Genomic DNA, 18,150 nt, shown 5'->3' on the forward strand with positions numbered 1-18,150 from the left:
ATCTGTGCTACATCCTTCTTCCAAGTTTCGTTAACTTCCCCTGAGGTCACTGAAACATGTTAAGCCCTAAACCTTAACAAGGCAATTCTACTGTCAAGTAATTTGTCCTTCTAACACCTGGATATCACTTGGAGCTTGTTTGTTGGCTGCTGTTTCATGTATTAAACCCCTTTTCTTGTTGATTAGACTTGAAAGTATACAAAAATCAAACATCAAAGAACATCCTTTCTTAAGAAAATTTTTTCATATTTGACACTTTGCGACAACGCGGCCGCTTTACGACAGCCGCGCTCGTTGGTCGCTTTTCCGGGGGGGGGTTGGAGTTTTTCTACTTTACGACAACGGCGCTGCCGTCGTGCGGCGCTGACGCAGAAAGGGCGCGCCGGGGGTGCGCGCGGCCTTTTCCCCGCCCGCCGCCGCCGCTGGAGCCGCTCCCGGAGCCGCTCCCGGATCCGCCGCCATCGGGGCCGCCCCGGGGCCGCGCAGGTGAGGGGGGCGCTGGGGCCGCCCTGGAGCCGCTCGCCTGCCCCGCCGGCACCTCCCGCGCGTACCGAGACCCCCCCCCGGCCCCGCCCTGCCGGTTCCGGCGGGGCCGCGTCGCCGCCCCTCCCCGGCACACGCAGCGCCCACCGGGACCTTTCCTTCCTCCCCGGGCCTGGTGGGCGGAGGAGCCTTCCCGTCGCGGTGGCCTGTGCCGAGGCAAGGCCTCAGGTCTCGGTGCCACACCGTGCGGCAGCTGAGGGTTTCGGGGTTATTTTTTTTCTTTTTTCCACCTTTAGAAGATTAAAAAATGGCGAAGTTTGTGACGCCCGTGATCCAGGACAACCCCTCCGGCTGGGGCCCGTGTGCTGTGCCCGAGCAGTTCAAGGACATGCCCTACCAGCCCTTCAGCAAAGGAGACCGCCTGGGCAAGGTACCTGTGCCGGGCTGGGCCATGAGCCCTGGGTGCCTGCTGGGTCCCCCCTGCGCGCTGCCTGCGGTGTTCGCTGTCGTTACCGTGGCTGCTCCTCTGGCACCTTTGGCGGTGCGTCCTGACAGGCTGTGAACACCTAGCAGGGCTGCCAAGCAGAGGTGGGAGTCAGAAGGATTAGACCTGAAGCGTACAGCAGTGTTTGCTTTTGCTGCTGGAAACTGCATGTGCAGAGTTAGAGGTGGAGTGGGGGGGAAATGTCGTGTTAATACTTGCTCTGACTGTTTATGCTCGTTCTTAGGTGGCTGATTGGACAGGAGCCACGTATCAGGATAAAAGATACACAAGTACGTGGGGTCTGGCGGTTCCTGGGGTTTCTTTTCTACAAAGTTTTCTTCCAAGCGTCGCTCCTGCTTTCATGTCTCACACCCACCCTGTAATTACCTGCACACCTCAGCAGGACAGGCAGCTTACTTTAGGAAGCGTGCTTTACCCTTGGGAGAGCTCTGTGGGGCTCTCCCTGTCCTTGGGGCTTACTCTGCATTTTTGTACTGCCTTACTAACCGGGCTCGTAAGGGAGATTTGGAGGGGGAGAAGACATGCAGGTGTAAGGCTTTTAGACATCAGGCTTAGGTGAAGGCAGCTGGGGAGAGAAAGGGGCAAAGCATCAGGGTTTTTTCTTAGAACCTCGGCGTGGAGACGCTTTGTTTTATTTCCAGACAAGTACTCGTCCCAGTTCGGCGGCGGAAGCCAATATGCCTATTTCCACGAGGAGGATGAGACCAGCTTTCAGCTGGTGGACACAGCCCGGACGCAGAAAACAGCGTACCAGAGGAATCGTATGAGGTTTGCACAGGTAACGTGTTCTCAGAGACGGGATCAGAGGGGAGCTTCGGCAGCACAGGATTCTTTCCCAACTAAAATGTCTTTTTTTTGGTTTTTTTTTTTTTCTTTTTTCCATCATTTCTGCAGAGGAACCTTCGGAGAGACAAGGACCGTCGGAACATGCTGCAGTTCAGCATGCAGACACTGCCAAAGAGTGCCAAGCAGAAGGAGAGGTGAGGCTCCAGAGAGCTTGGACTCTGTGAACATACTGTTGATAAATTTGCAAACTTACAGTACAAAACTTGCTGGAGCAAACAGCAAAGGATTTCAGGATGTTTCAAGTCCAGTGTTCAGCTGGTGTCAGTAGTACTTAAAAGCATGGATTTCAAATGGCTACCTAATGCCTCAGGAGATTTTTTTGAATTGTATTTAGTAAAGGTGGTGTTCTAAACAGAGAATATCCTTTCTGAAAACTATTTCAGTTTTCAGGTAAAACTATGTAAAGAGCTGCTCAAAGCAAAGAACAGACTTTTTAATGCCTCAGGCGTCTTAATCAACAGATGGCTCAGCAAATGTTTCAGCAGCTCGGTGCCTGAAAGCACTGCTCCTCTGGTAGTAGTTTGGAAGTGGAGGAATGGTTGTGGCATATAGGAATCAAGAACTTCTCTTCATGGCTTTTCTCACATTTGTCATTTTAGAGATCGTTTGCGCCTACAAAAGAAGTTTCAGAAACAGTTTGGAGTGAGGCAGAAATGGGACCAGAAATCACAGGTAGACAAACTGACAAGCATTGTGCCCCCTGTGATGGTTTGGTTTCTCTGGCTGCACTCACAGGGCAGCTCCTCTTGCACAAATCCTGATATGCTGTGTCTCCGTTTCGCTCTCTACCTGACCTGCCTCTGGCCGCACAGCAGAAACCTCGTGACTCCTCTGTTGAAGTTCGCAGCGACTGGGAGGTGAAGGAGGAGATGGATTTCCCTCGGCTGATGAAAATGCGCTACCTGGAGGTGTCAGAACCACAGGACATGTGAGTTCCTAAGACAGCCCTTTGCTTGCTTCCTGAGGCGACCAGATTTTTGGAAAGCAGGAGCTCGAGGGTCTCCTGCCTGGTCCCAGTGTTTCATGGAGGTACCCAAACCAGGGGGAGGTAATGGAACACCCAGCAGACCCTATGGGGTTCATGGGTGGTGTTATCTGTAGGAAGGGTATCGAGATAGTCCTCTTACCTTTGCAGAGAGTGCTGTGGAGCCCTAGAGTACTATGACAAAGCCTTCGACCGCATTACGACGAGGAACGAGAAGCTCCTGAGGAGCATTAAGCGCATCTTCCATACCGTCACCACCACGGATGACCCAGTTATCCGAAAGGTATCTACCAGTTGGTAAAACCCAGCAGCGTGTTCATCGGTGTGTGCTGTTGTTGGAGACCAGCTGTCACCATCAGACCAAAGGGCGAAAGCAAGAAGCATTAGCTGGTACCAGTGTTTTTCTTAGGTTGAAGGCAGAGCTAGATTAATGCAGAGTTAAGAACACTGGCCAAGGAAAAGCTGTAATTCTGGAAGGGCAAGCAGACCAGTACTTGAGCTATGTTGGGAAGGAAGCTTACGTCAGAGACCTGATCCTTGGGGCTTTGCTTTTGGAAGTGAGGAAGGTTTGGAGAGTTCTCTCTCGTGACCTCATTGGCCATAAGAAGCTGTGTATTTTCCAATAGAATTAACATTTCGTAGTAGTTTCTTTCTTTCTGTGGGTGAGGGTGGGCCAGGATTGCTGGGTAGTACCTTAGATTTGGTCTGGCAGTTGATGTGGTACTTAGCAGTTCAGCTTTCTCAGTCAGAACAGCAGCAGAAATCGGTGATCTGGTTTGCTAGCACTTCTCATCCTGTCTAGGGAAAGGGTATCTGTTCTTATTGCTGAAACAGTTTTCTCCTCCTGTATCCACAGCTGGCCAAGACACAAGGGAATGTGTTTGCCACAGATGCCATCCTGGCCACACTGATGAGCTGCACTCGCTCTGTCTATTCCTGGGACATCATTGTCCAGAGAGTTGGATCCAAGCTTTTCTTTGACAAGAGGGACAACTCAGATTTTGGTGAGGAAAAGTCCTGAAAGGAATTTCTGTTGCAGTAGCTAAAAGGTGTAATTTTCTTTATGCTTATTTGAGTTTATTCTGTGTCTCGGTGTCCACACTGAGCCCCCTGAACAAGCTGATTACTGCAGTACATGTGATAGCTGTGTGGGGAACTTCAGTATTGATCTGCTCTGATGTGGGGCTAGAAACTCTCTAAAGCTGACATAGTTACTCCCCCAAGTATAACCACTTGCATCTGGTTTTCTTCCCAGACCTCCTGACAGTGAGTGAAACAGCCAATGAACCACCACAGGAAGAGGGCAACTCCTTTAATTCTCCTCGCAACCTGGCCATGGAAGCTACCTACATCAATCATAACTTCTCCCAGCAGTGTCTGAGGATGGTAAGGTGGAACAGTGATGAGTAGTGGGGTCTGTGTTTCAGAGAGTCTCAAGAGGAGACTTCATTAAGGCTGCTTTAGTACAGCACAGAAGCATTTTGACAGTTGTGTTACACCAGTGGCTTTTCAGTTTTGAAAGAGGTGGGATTATTTCTGGTGAGCTGTTGTAGAAAGGTTTTCACCTTGATTTCACAGAGAAGTCATCCTACTCCCATTGATGATGCAGACAGGCTTCTCAGTACACTTAATGAAGCCTAAGTGCCAGTACAAGTGCTGCTTACAGTGCTGTGACTAATGTGGGCATAAGGCTTTCTTTCATCAGCTGTCTTAATGTTTTGGTGTTTCTCTACATCAGGGGAATCAGCTACTGTTGCTGTAAAAGAGTATTTTTCCAATAGAGAGCTGTCTCCTAACATGCTCTGCTATTTTCATCTGCAGGGAAAGGAGAAATACAAGTTTCCCAACCCAAACCCTTTTGTGGAGGATGACATGGATAAAAATGAAGTAGCCTCTGTTGCATACAGGTAAGCTGTTCCCTCTGATGTTTGTCAGGGGGGCAGGATGTTAGTGTGATACAGAGGCAAAACAGGTTAGGAGTGTTACTTACAGAAGCTTTACCTTGAAAAGGATTCATGGATGACCTCACAGTGAAAAGATGGAGGAGGAAAGGATTTTGCTGAGTGCTTACATGGATCTGGAAGAGAACAAAGGTCAAAAATAACCAGTTGGATTGTTTGTTGGCAGATACCGAAGGTGGAAGCTGGGAGATGATATAGATCTCATTGTCCGCTGTGAACATGATGGAGTGATGACAGGAGCTAATGGAGAAGTGTCATTCATCAACATCAAGACACTGAACGAGTGGGATTCGAGGGTGAGGAAGAACAAGATCCCCAAGCTAGCTCTAACTGCTTCACTGCTGCCTGACATGCCAGGTACAGCAGGAAAGATGAGACAAACATCTGGCGGTGTCCCCCGGGTGTTACATTCCACTAAGGAGTATAACTTCGGTGGATAAGCAGTGCTGATGGGATTCTCCCCCAAATGTGAGGTAGCTGGCTTGAACCCTCTTTTCCCTGGGTGTTCAGCACAGTAGCCAGTCTGTTCCTATGGTTCTCTTTAGAATTCTTCCCTCACAAACTACCTTTCTAACCAGTGCCACAAATGTTGAGCAATCCCAGCTGTTTGCATTAGTCCCTTCCCGGTGCAAGAGCTTTCCCTGTAGGCTGCAGTTCACATTCCCTCACGTGGTACCATAGGGTAGTCAGAAGCAGCTTCCTTATGTGATGACGAAATGGCTGAAGAGGTGGCTGCTGCTGGCTTGTCAGGCTGACCCTGGTTCTGATTCTCTTCAGTATTGCAATGGGGTAGACTGGCGCCAGAAGCTGGACTCTCAGAGAGGGGCTGTCATTGCCACAGAGCTGAAGAACAACAGCTACAAATTGGCCCGCTGGACATGCTGCGCGCTGCTGGCTGGATCAGAGTATCTTAAACTCGGGTAAGGGGGAGGTTCACACCAAATAACCTTCCAGGTGCGTTTTCAATGATTAAACTTTGTATATGTCTGAGTGAAGCATTTACAAAATGAGTAATCCTAAAATCACCGTGTTTGAGTGGCCAAGAAAGGAAAGCTTGTGGTGAGTGCACCAGCCTTGGTGTAAGCTGCTTCCTCTCTGCATCCAGCTGTGACTGACCCCACACACGTGAGAGGCAGGTGGCCTGCGTGGGCTCGGCCTGTTTGCTGTGGCACCAACAAGGGAAATAAACACAGTGGCTGTGGTGCCTGTCAAGAATCTGATTGAGATCCTCAGTGTCCTGTTACTGAGAAATTGAGTGGTGGGGGGAGATATGGCCACAGCATTTTTTAATCAGCTTAAAACTGTAGGTAGTGAAAAAGAGGCTTTTGCTAAGTAAGTTCTAGTGGTTCTGCAACCCTCAGTTCCATCCACAGATGGAAATCCACATCCACAGATGTGGATGGAACTGATGCTTTTGCATCTTTTTCATTCCAAACTCCCAGGTAATCATGCTATTGCTTAATTTTATCTATGGGGCTAATTCTTCTTTTATCTTTTGTACCTCTCCATCCGATTTGGGGATTTCCAGGTGCATTACAGATTGACAGTTTGTAGCCAGGAGATCCTCTTAGCTTTCAGTGTTGGAGTATTAGGATTTTTCAGCCCAGAAAATGAGATGATCACGCTGCTTTTCTTGCTGGTGTTCTTCTGCTGTCTGGGCTTAATCTCCTGATACCCCTCTGGTTACTTCTTGCCCCCAGGTATGTATCCCGTTACCACGTGAAGGACTCTGCCCGCCATGTGATCCTGGGCACGCAGCAGTTCAAGCCAAATGAATTCGCCAGCCAGATTAATCTGAGCATAGAGAATGCCTGGGGCATCCTGAGATGCGTCATTGACATCTGCATGAAGCTGGATGAGGGGAAGTACCTCATCCTCAAGGACCCCAACAAGCAGGTGATCCGGATCTACAGTTTGCCTGATGGCACCTTCAGCTCTGATGAAGATGAGGAGGATGAGGAGGAAGAAGAGGAGGAGGAAGGTTTGTAGCGTACTTGGTGCTTTATGCTTTTAAGTGATGTACTGGTATGGATAAAAAGGGGTGTGATGTATGATGAAGACCACAGCTAAAGGGTCACATCTGACCAGTGCAATGGCAGGAGAGGAACGAGGCTGGAGAACGTGTGGTCCCAAGGATGAGACTCAGTGGAAAAGGTGTGGGTCGCATTGGGAGTACTCAGCTGGAAGAAAAAGGAGAGGAGAGTTGGGAATGCAGATGTTGTGCCTCTGTACAGATACTTGATGAGGACCGATTTTAGCAGGGGTGGGGGAGGAGGTCCCAGATCCAGAGTGCTGTCTGGGGAAATGAAACCTGCCAGGAAGCCCTACATTCAGTGGCCCCAAGGTCTGCAGGAGTGGGTGGGTGCTAATTTCTGTTGGTACTGGGATATTTTTTGACTGCAGTTTTAGAAATGGCAGTGACTATAAGGTGACACATTTAAAATGCGCAGTTGAGGGAACATGGTGAGGGCTTTTTTGTAGTGACTCTTGAAGCTGAGCAGTCGCTGGCTGGTCAGGATGGGAGTTCTGGAGGATCAGTGGTGCCCAGTGGACAACTGCTGCCTTCCCTTTGCTGCCTAAAACCATCTGTGACCCTTGACGTGAGATCTCTGTGTGCTCAGTTGACAGTGGGAAACCCTTTACCCTAGAGCTCTTGCTTCTTTGATAGGAAAAGTATCTCCCAGCTTATTTTTAGGCTGTAAGCTTAGCCTGGCTGCTCCGGATTTTATTATGGAAATGTTAGGTAGGTTGCTGTGTAATTTGCTCAGGAATGTAAATTGTGTAATTCCCGATGACGTGTGTGTGGTCTTGGCTGATGGGCAGGTTTGTTGGGAAGCTGGGGGGAGGCAGGGAGACAGTTGGAGGTGGGATAAATCTCCCGAAGTGGCAGCCGTGATTTTTTTGTGTTCCTTGTGGCATTTCCTTGACAGCAAGGGTTTAATTTGGGGGTTTGGGTTGTTTTCTTTCCCCAGCTGCATTTACTTAATTTCTGTTCCTCTTCTTTTTCAGAGGAAGAGAGCTGAACCCTGCAGCCAGCACAGGGAGGCTGCAGCGCCCGGGCAGCCCCGGTCCCTGGGGGTGGGCTGTGGCTGCACCTTCGCCCTGGCTGTGCTGCACTTAGATCATAAACGGGGGGCAATCGGAATAAAGTTGATTTTGCCGAGTGCCGGCGCTGTTTGCGTGTCTGTGTCCGCCTGGTTCGGGTGCCGCCCGCGGTCTCGGCTCCGTCCCGCGCCTGCCCCTTTAAGCGCGCCCGCCCCCGGACACGTGGTGCGCGCGCCGCCATGGTGCCGGCGGCGGGAAGCGGCGGTGGCGGTGTCACGTGACGCGGGGAGCGCGCCGCTCCTCTCGCTCGCCCCCGCAGCGGGCGGGAGGCAGCGCTGCGCCCGCCCCACCCTGCCCGGGCGGCGCGGGAGGGAGGAGGAGGGAGCGAAGCGGGAAGAGCCCGGAGCGGGAGGAGCGGCGCGGCGGGAGCTCCATGGTGCAGGTGCGGCCCCCGGGCGGGACGGGGCCGGGCGGCCGGCGGCGGCCCCGCGCGTCACGTGCGCCGTTTGGCGGGGGCATCGGGGCCGGGACCGTATTGGCGGGGGAGGGAGGGCAGCGAGGGGCACCCCATCTCCCATTGGCTGGGGGGGCTTGCGCCGCCCGTCCCCATTGGCTGGTGGGGCGCAGACGCACTCGCGTCCACAGGTGCTGCCCCACCTTGCCACCTGCGTGCTGGGGGGGGGGGTGCTGCGCGGCCATTGGCTGGAAGGCCCGGGACCCCTGCTGCTATTGGCTGGCAAGGAGCAGGGCCCCGCCCCAACACCCGCTCGGTGTGAGGGGGTGCCGCGGCAGGCGAGGACTGGGGCGGCCGGGGGGCTCCTGTGGGGAGGCTGCAGCCCCTCGGTGACACCTCCTGGTCCTCTTGCCCACAGGCCCAGCTGTGCCCGCCCCGCCATGGCCCCAGCGGTCTGCAGGACGCTCCTGGGGCTGGCCCTGTACACTGGCAGCCTTTTCGCGGTGAGTGGTGCCACGTTCCTGTACCACGACTACTGCATCATCGGGGCCGGCCCCGCAGGCTTGCAGGCGGCCTATTTCCTCCAGCAAGCCGGCCGGGACTACATCGTCTTCGAGCGGAGCCACGCTCCCGGCAGCTTCTTTGCACTCTACCCTCGGCACCGCAAACTCATCAGCATCAACAAGCAGTACACAGGCAAGTCCAACAGCGAGTTCAACCTCCGCCATGACTGGAATTCGCTCCTCAGCCACGACCGGCGGCTGCTTTTCCGACACTACTCTCGCGACTTCTTCCCCAGCGCTGACACCATGGTGCGTTACCTGGAGGACTTTGCTTCCCTGCTGAAGCTGCAGGTTCAGTACAATACGGCCATCATCCACGTGACATTGGAGAAGAATGAGCAGGCCTGGAATGGTCATTACTTTCTCCTGACTGATCAGGACAGGAAGAACTACAAGTGCAGGTAATGGGCAAACCTGGGGCTTGACACACAGCTCAGAGCTTTGCCCTGTTGAGGCATGAGTATCTCCAAGGCTGGAGATTTCACAGCCTCTTAGAGCCCTAATCGCCATCAGAGGCGGAAAACATTTTTTAGGGATTGGCAGGTGGATGGGTGGAATAACTGTTCCTGGGAAGGCATTGCCTTTCACAAGCAGTGTTTTGCTTTGGGCAGCTGAGGAGGTTGGCAGGGCAGACACAAATTGGCTGTGATGGCCGTTACTGCAGGGTCTGTCCTTCATAGGTATGTTTGAAATCACTTTTGTTTTATCACTAGATAATTGCTGTCTGTGAAGAAAGTAACTCAGTTGTACTCACAGCCAGCACTGCCTTTATTACAAACTGGACTGAGTCAGTGCAGTGACATCTCACTCCTGTTTTCCCACGTGTGCTCAGGGGTGTGTCCCAGACAAGTGAAGTCCTTGGCTGGCACAGAGCTGGAACACGGGGGAAGCAGAGGAAAGCAGGGCTTTTTTTGCAGGGGCAAGGACTGTGAGAAATAACCCTCAAGGCTGTTGGTCACTGAATTCCCCTTCTACTCATCCTATTTACGTGTGTGTATCCCATACTGCCACTGAGCTACGTTCCTAAAAACCTCGAAGTTACTCGTATGAACATACGGAGTATGTTTCTCACCTCTCCTGAGAAGCTCAGCTCTATGACAGCAGGTCGTGCTGGCTGTCACTTGCCGGTGTGCTGCTGGCAGGCTCCGAGGGGACAGAAGGCAATCCCGGACACCCACGTACCGCGAGCGAGTTGCTCTTGGGACGCTGTGTAAGCAAGGCTAGGACAGCAGGCAGTGCTGCTTGCCTCAGCCGCCTGGTGTTTCCATCTAAGTCACAAAAACTTCCTCAAGAATCAAGTAAAAGCTCTTATGGAGTGATATAAAAAGATCAGTGTAGTTATTTTTGGTGTTAGCAATTAGTGATGTTGCTAACGTGTTTTTATGACTGGGAGTTAGATTTCAAAATATCAAAACTATTTCCTATTTGTCTTTAAAATTACTTCTGCTCTGCCAAATGGCAACTCAAATTTTAAATCAAAGTCATTTTTACGGAACATATAATGAACCTGTGAAGCTGTATTACATATATTGTCAATGAGTTCATATGAGTAGAAGTTGCATTCATGAACAGGCGAGGGAGATGCATATGTACAGCACCCACACTGACTAATGCTATATATAACAGTGTTCCTAGTTATCCTGAGGATAGGGAAGAGAGGAGCAGGTCATTAGCTGAAGCTAGGTAGAGGTTTCTTTTGAAACCATGGCCTGTGCAGCTGGTCCAGTGTCACTGTGGGGGCCGCACTGCAGCCACCTTCCATGGTGGGAGGAGGAAGGAATGAGGAGATGAAGCCCCCTTCCTGAAATTCCTGCATTTCTAAGTGCTGTCCCTGTTTTTGCAGCTCTTTGTTGGTTGCTGCTGGGATGTGGGTTCCCAATGTGGTAAACTTTCCTGGCTCAGAGTATGTTGAGGGTTACGAGACTGTGTCCATCAACCCGGAGGACTTCGCTGGCCAAACCGTGTTGATCTTGGGACGAGGGAACTCAGCCTTTGAGACAGCGGAGAACATCCTGGGTGTCACAAATTTCATCCACATGGTGAGCCGGTCCCGCGTGCGCCTCTCGTGGGCCACCCACTACGTCGGGGATCTGAGGTAAGAAACCACTCCTATTCCCCTTTCTAGTGCAGCTGGAATACAAACAAGGAAAATAATTTCTTTCCCGGGCCATAGGCTGGACTGGCGCAGGTGGTGGTGCTGTGGTCATGGGGGTCACAGGGGAAATATGGGGCCTTCTATAGGTCCTTGGTTTAAAGCAATCTAGGTTGTAGTCACTGAACACAGAGGCTTGGTGAGAGCTTTTTAGGATCTGTGTGAAATAGCAGCATGTCCACTTGGAAGCTGTAATCTTTAAAATGTACTGGCTCTCAAGTTATCCCCTTGTTTCCAGTCATAGAGGAAAGCTAGGAGGGTGGCTACATCCTGCAAGGACAGCGAGGTTGTGTTACCTGTGATGTTCCTGGGAGCCCTGAGGCTCTGGGGATAACCTTTACACTGAAGAGGAATTGGGATGCCTGATAAATGATCCCATTTTCAGCAGATAAGACAGAACCTCCCTTCTTTACATTCTTGTATTTTTCATAGAGCAATTAACAACGGCCTGCTGGACACCTACCAGCTGAAATCTCTGGATGGGCTTCTGGAGGGCGACCTGGAAGATCTGGCTATCGTTAAGGACAAAAAGGGAAAGCTGCACATCACACTGCGGTTCTACTTGGAGAACAGGAACATCAGCGCGGGCATCGACTCCATCACCCTCCCTCAGGACGAACTGGACAATTTTGCCACCCGCGCACCTTACGACCGTGTCATCCGCTGCCTGGGCTGGAAGTTTGATTTCTCTATCTATAATAGGTGAGGGAGAACCAGGATCTCCATGAGAAAAGGTATTTTGACTGAAGGGCCTGAGTAGGGAGGAAAGAGAAGAGCAGGTTTTCTCCTGGCAGCAGTGTCTGGACCTCCATGTGCTCTGAGCTGCCTGGTGCTGTACATTCCTTTGTTTATTGTGCAGGTAAGGCTGTGTCCCAGTGGGAATGTGTGTCACTGCCCTCTGACCAACAGGCTCTGAGGCTGTGCAGATGGCAGCAATGAGACCTGAGTGACACAGAAAAGCTTGTACCTTTAGAACTTAACATCCTGACCTGCCAGATCACATGGACAGAGGGGTTTTTTTTGAAATGAGGATGATAAAGATGCAGATCACTACGAAAAGGTTTTGTCGGGGAAAAAACATTCCCTGAGGATGCAACCTTCACTCCACCTTGGTAAATCCTGCAGTTGAAAATTATACTGCTAACTTCACTGTCTTCCAAAATTCACTGTCAGTGGCTTAGCTGAGAATTAGATCTTGTCCAGGGCTATCTTGGGATGAACACCCTTATCTTCCAAAGATCCTCATTTTAGTAGTAAATGCCACTGAAGGCAGCAGGGGTATGAAACAGAATCTTGCAGTGGCTGCAATATAATGAATATCAGAAACCCTTTTTATTTTTTCTACTCCTGTCCTTCCTGATAGCCTGCTCTTCTCTTTTGCACATCAGATCCCTGGGATTGATGCCAGGAAAAGGGAATATTAAGAAGTATCCTCAGATCAAACCCAGCTATGAGTCCAGAGGCACTCAGGGGCTCTTTATTCTTGGCACTGCTAGCCATTCAGTTGACTTCAGGAAATCTGCTGGGGGCTTCATCCATGGATTCCGGTATACAAGTGAGTACTGGGGTGTACAGAAAGGGAAGAGGTGGAAATTGTTCCTCCCTTCAAAGGAACAATCCATAGCTTACTGCTGGAAAGAGATTGCCCTTAGTGTTGTTCTGGCAATAAGAAGGACAAAACATAGTCAAGCTGCAGCTGCATCATCTGAAGTGGAGGAGAAGTGACTTGGGGTCATATCTGAAGTTTTTGGTTGTCTGTCTTTGTTTTGTCTTGTGTCTCTCTTGCCTGCTGTCTGTTATTTATGTAACACAATAGATTTCTTCCTGCCAGATGCTCTGCCTCGTGACAGGCTGTGGGTAAGAGGTCTGTGCTGTGGAGTTAAAACCCAGCAGCTGTGGGCAGTGGAGAGAACTTCCTTCTTTATGTGTGTGTGCCCATCCTTGTTATTAAAGGACTGCTGAGAAGTAATGAAATATCCCCAAGGACCACTGCCCCCTCCCCCACCACTTAGTATCACATCAGCTTTCCGAGGGCATCTCCACTGCAGTTACCAGCGACGGGGGTGGGAGATCCTGAGCACAGAGGAGCTGTAAAGGTTGTTTATTGAGTCCTGCTGCAGTGCAGAGATTGGATTTCTTAAAGCATAAGCTTGGGTTGTTAAATAAGCTGTTTTTGTTTCTCACCATGTCTTAGCTCGGGCAGTCCATCGCCTATTGGAAAACCGTCACCACGGTGTCCCCTGGCCATCCACAGTCTACCCTATTACACAGCTGACCAATTCCATCATCAAGAGGGTGAACGAGGCCTCAGGCCTCTACCAGATGTTCAGTGTCCTGGCTGACATCATACTGCTGAGAGAGTGAGTGAGTGAGTCAGTAGTTATTTCCAGCACTGCACCTCCATAATTTCATTTCTGTTTCTTTTACCATTGCTTCCTGTGGTGCCACCACACAAATTGCACTGTTGCTGCCTAAGGATGTTACCATCGTGTAGGTAGCCACCCCAAACCTGTACCACTGCTGCAACTGGTGCCCAATTGTGCAGACTATTTCTCCCTCTTAAAGGGCTGAAATGCTCTAGACCTTCCCTCTAGGCTCAGACCCCGGGGAAAAACTTTCCTTGAGCAGTGCTACTGTAGAGAGAATCCCATAATCCAGAAAAACAGTGGTGTCTTGTAACAGTATCTGCAGTCTTCATAAGCTCTGCATCAAGTCCAGCCCAGATCTGAAATGACCAAACAAAATTACTATCTGATGACCTTTTGGCTTTAGCCTCAACCACCTGAGGGTGGGTTGGATCCCAGCTGTCTTTCTGTGGTGGAAAATCGTGATGGTGTGTTTGCAATTCACAGGAATGCCACAGCATTTGAATACCTGGAAGAGTACCCTGTTGGAGTCCTGGCCGAGCTGGAAATGCAGACGGGAAGAAAGGCTCGCAATGGGCTCTTTGTCATCATCATGGAGTATGGGAGGAATTTCTCTGGGGCTGACAAGGATGTCTTCTACTACAACCGTGCTGTGGGAGAGGCGCAGCATGCCTGGCAGTCCAACTTTTTACACCCTGTTATTTACTATTACAAACACCTCCCAACAGGTAAGCTTTCCTGTTAATTATGTGACACAACCAAAACAAAGAGGGATAAAGATAAATCAGAGCCAAAGTGCGGGTGGTACCTGAAAGCACTATTCCCCCGTCTCCAATTCCTTCATGTCCATCCTGTGAGACACCCCCCACCACTGTATGAGCTGAAAAGGGTGCTGAGAGTTGGCAAGAAAGTTCCATTGGTAAGACGATATGGGGAGGGGAGGAGGGGAATTGAGACCTCACATTTGAGAACAGGAACAAACAGGCATGTTGGAAATTTCCCCGTTCTCAAAAAGAGGAACAGTTCTTCCCTTTGGCTGTCACCCTCTGTGTACTTTGCAGAGCCTGAGAGATGAGGCTGGGCTGTTGTTGTTTGACCATCTTGCTGCCAAGAGAAAGCTGCTCTCTGTGGCAGGCCTAGGTCTGAGAGGTCACAGCGATTGAGGCAGCCAAAGGCAAGGGTTTGAAGAAGAGTGTTCTATCCAGCAGCAAACAGGCTCGGAGTAGACTTCCTTAGGAAATGAGTGTGTTGAAATCTTCATCTCCAGAAACCTAAGGTCAGGGTCCAGCTTGCCTTGCACAGAAATAAGCGTGATGGGTAGCAGCATTAGAGCAGCTTAGCCCATCTGGCAGTCCCTGCCCAGGGGGAACAGGAGTGAAATGACAGGAATGCTGCGAGCAGGGACAGAGGGCAGCTGTGCAGTGGCAGGGCTGTTGAGGACAGAGCTGGCAGAGGGGATTGCAAATGAAAGTAATGGATTAAAAGGTCAGGACAAAAGCGGAAACAGCTGTCACAGCTGCTTTCTGCTCCCCAAGCTCTTTTTAATGCCATTTTGCTTCTAAGAGACTCCCTTAATGTTCTCTTGGCAGAGCGTGGGATGAAACTCCGTCCCCCAGACTGGCCTCTGCCCCGGCCAGATGCCATCCATCACATTGTGGAGGACTTTCTGACAGACTGGACAGCCCCGAATGCTCACATCCTGCCGCTGAGGCGGTTTTTGGAGAACTGCCTCAGCACCGACCTGCGCAATTTCTTTGCAGGTAATTTGAGCACAGGGTTGAGGTGGCAGGAAGAGGAGGAGGAATGTGAGGAACAAGTGACAGGAGCGATCTCCTCTGCAAATAGCTGAGATCTCCCTGTGGTGAGCTGCTTGTCTCACTGTCAGTCACACCTCCTCAATGCACTCACCAGATGGTACAAAGTGCCATTCTGTGTGTATGTTCCTAAAGAGTCCTTGCTCTTGTTCACCATTAGAAAAAGACTGGCCACCATTAGAAAAAGGCATGCCAGGATTTAAGGAAAGCCATATAAGGTTGGGTTCACTTATTTTCTAGCTGCAGCTTTCTTTTCTTCGTCATTATCTGAACATTTATTTGTGCCACTGTGTACTAGATCTCTTGTACTGGTGATTGGATTGCTTTCCCATGGGAAATGGGAGTGCTGTGATGTGAGAGGTGAAGAGCCTCTGCTGCCTCCCTGACCGGTGTGTGACCCACCTGCAGGAAGCCCATGTGGCACACAGAGGGAAGCCATCTTGTGGCACAAAGAAGATGCCAGATGGATGTAAACTCAAATCCAGCTCCTTTTTCTCTCAAAGTGCAGGTTGGGAATCCCTCTCTGCATCTCCTGAGCTCTGCAGAATTAAGTCAATTACTGTGCTGGGGTAGGGTACTGGGTGGGAAACTCCAGCCGTCTTCCCTCATCCTCTCTGCCTTTTGTTTTGAACAAGTCCCTGATAGTTTATGGGACTATTTCCCTACAGGGTCTCTCTGCTGACTCTAATTTTTGATCCTTTCCCCTGCAGAGTCCTGTTTCCTGTTTGCCTTCACCCATCAGAAGCTGCCTCCCTTCTGCCAGCAGGGGTACTTGAGAATGCAGGGACTGGTGGGGAGCCAGGAGCTCCGGCACCACGCGGTACAGGCTGGGCTGCTCCAGGATTACACTCACACAGACTTTTTGGGTGACAGACCCCCTGACAGCCACGATGGGTCACAGGAACAGTTGATGAGAGATCATGTGATACCAGTTCGTCCACTGCAGCATCTTGTTAATGCCAAGGATGAGCTTTAACCTTTCTTGCTCCACACTGAAATCCATAGGTGCTCTTCTGACAGTACTGTAACAGAGATCCGCAGCAGGATTCTGCCCTTTCCAGTGTCCCTTTTCCATCCCCATGTCTCCCACTGATCATGAGTTGCCAAAGACCTGCTAAGATCTTGCTGTTACGAAGAGGACCAACATGCTCTGAAGGATTGAGCGAGGGACCAAAATCCAGTGATGCTGAGGTTCCCACGTTGTCCTTGCAGAGTTCAGAGTTGCCTGAAGATGGTGTTTGTGTTTATCTCACTGATCAGTATCTGCAGCGACATACAGAGGTCACAGAAGTGAGTGCAGGAATGCCTGGGAAACGTCAGATGTCACGTCCCCCTTCAGAGGTGACCTGCTCACACCCTGTGGCAGCCCAGTGGCTGTTCTCTGGACCCTGGATGCTGTACACTGTGTTTACTTGAAGATCTGTTTCTGCATTGAATCCTGAAGTGGTACTCCAGGCAAACTTCCTGGTATTTTTCCTGCATTTGAGTTAGGGCAATTGTGTAGCTTGAGTGGGGAAGAATTTCCCAGAGAACACTACGAGGGACTCTTTCCTCCATGACAGATGAGTAGCTTGCCTGGAATGCCTGGGACACAGACTTACAGAGTTTGGCTCTGCTGTCCTCATGTTTTTCTTCTCCCACACCAAGCAGCCTGGAAGGTTAGCCTGTCTTTTATAAAGCATGACCAATATTTTTCCTATTTGCACTATGTCCCATCAAGAAAATTTGATGTTAAAATGCTCCTTCTCTGTTTTATTCCACTCCAGTCACCTTGAGATCTTAGAGGGACTGACAGGGAGGCTGCTGCACTTTACTGCTGCCACTGTCAGCCATGTACGCTTGCCTTCAGCTCCCTGTGGACTCCTTCCATGGCCCTGGAGTTGCAAAGCAAGAGCAGTTTCGAGCTTGACCTCATGATGTCCCTATGACTTCTTGGAAATAGAGGAGGGGTGACAGGGAACAGGCTTATATTTACACACCTTTTTCCAACCCTTTAGCTTCTTGAAAAATACTCACTTTTTCTTCCAGACTGAGGGGGCTGTACCTTACATGTACCTAAAGCTCTCCCAAACCTTTGAATTCAGCTGCTGTTTCAGTAAAAACCCAGTTCCTTGGAGAGGCTGGGGAGCAGAAGAGGTGAAGGAAGTGACAGAGGAGATCTTGCTTTCTTTGAGAACACTGGGCTATGCAGGCAGTGCTGCTGCTGGAAGATAGTGCCTGTTCACATGCAGCTGGAGAGGGAAACAATCGCCTCAGCTGGCATCAATCAGCATCTTTCTGTGGCCTTTACATCCCATTGCCCCAGCTCTAAGGCCAGTCCAGGAATGGCTCTCGTGGCCTGTAGTAGTCTGGGTGGTGCTAGTATTTGCTACATCCTGGGCACCATGGGCTTTTTATTTTGGGATTGTGCAGGGGAAGAAAAGGGCCTGTGGCTGAACTGGATTGACCAGCTGTCACCAAGAGCCTGTTTCATTTGTTCCCTCTATGCACTGACACAGAGTGCATCCCCGTTGTACCTACAGATGTGCACATTCTCCAGATGTTTCCTCTTCCATCCTCAAATTCCTCCAGGAAATTGTGGATCTGTATGTATTGCCTTAAATTGTGATTCCCCTTAGAAAAGCAATGGTTGGAAAAACTGGTACCCATCAACAGTTCCAGCATGCACTGTGCACATCTCCCAGCATTGGGTCTTGTGAGTTGAAACTCCAGATGTTCTCCTGCCACTCGCTTCCAGCAGGACGTGGGGAGTAAGGATCCAAGTCTCCCTGCTTTGGGTGCTGCCGGGTGAGCATTGTCTCAGCCTCACTCCTGTTGAGCTCCTCTGATACTGGAGCTGGCAAGGGAGAGGGAGTGCCGGCTCCAAACGATTTTCCATCAGGTTACAGAGGCCGGGGGGTGGCGTGGGCCATGCTGGTTTGTGGTCACCCCTGAGTGCAGGGCTGCAGGTTGGTCCCGGTGCCCTGCCCCAGTGGG

General features: G+C 50.6%; 2 protein-coding genes across 3 annotated transcripts; both read left to right on the forward strand.

The window, feature by feature from the left end:
- Positions 1 to 360: 360 nt before the first annotated feature.
- Positions 361 to 7,946, forward strand: EIF3D (eukaryotic translation initiation factor 3 subunit D). Of its 2 annotated transcripts, none has more exons than XM_069002894.1 (15): positions 361 to 486; positions 780 to 913; positions 1,212 to 1,257; positions 1,630 to 1,766; positions 1,883 to 1,968; positions 2,434 to 2,506; positions 2,647 to 2,762; positions 2,970 to 3,102; positions 3,676 to 3,823; positions 4,075 to 4,205; positions 4,641 to 4,726; positions 4,947 to 5,076; positions 5,558 to 5,700; positions 6,481 to 6,761; positions 7,790 to 7,946. In XM_069002894.1, the coding sequence occupies exons 2-15, from the start codon at positions 791 to 793 to the stop codon at positions 7,801 to 7,803; spliced, it is 1,647 nt and encodes a 548-aa protein (XP_068858995.1). In that variant the 5' UTR covers positions 361 to 486; positions 780 to 790; the 3' UTR covers positions 7,804 to 7,946. The 2 variants fall into 2 exon arrangements, with proteins under 2 accessions (XP_068858995.1, XP_068858996.1); XM_069002895.1 differs by having other exon boundaries at positions 2,650 to 2,762.
- A 175-nt stretch (positions 7,947 to 8,121) lies between these two features.
- FOXRED2 (FAD dependent oxidoreductase domain containing 2) lies at positions 8,122 to 16,911 on the forward strand. The gene is made up of 9 exons (XM_069002896.1): positions 8,122 to 8,267; positions 8,698 to 9,243; positions 10,686 to 10,937; positions 11,427 to 11,696; positions 12,383 to 12,549; positions 13,189 to 13,354; positions 13,847 to 14,088; positions 14,950 to 15,120; positions 15,885 to 16,911. Exons 2-9 carry the CDS (start codon positions 8,720 to 8,722, stop codon positions 16,148 to 16,150), a joined length of 2,058 nt encoding a protein of 685 aa, XP_068858997.1. The 5' UTR covers positions 8,122 to 8,267; positions 8,698 to 8,719; the 3' UTR covers positions 16,151 to 16,911.
- The last annotated feature ends 1,239 nt before the right edge of the window (positions 16,912 to 18,150 follow it).

Source organism: Aphelocoma coerulescens, chromosome 1A (assembly GCF_041296385.1).
Source record: "Aphelocoma coerulescens isolate FSJ_1873_10779 chromosome 1A, UR_Acoe_1.0, whole genome shotgun sequence".
NCBI classification, from domain to species: domain Eukaryota; kingdom Metazoa; phylum Chordata; class Aves; order Passeriformes; family Corvidae; genus Aphelocoma; species Aphelocoma coerulescens.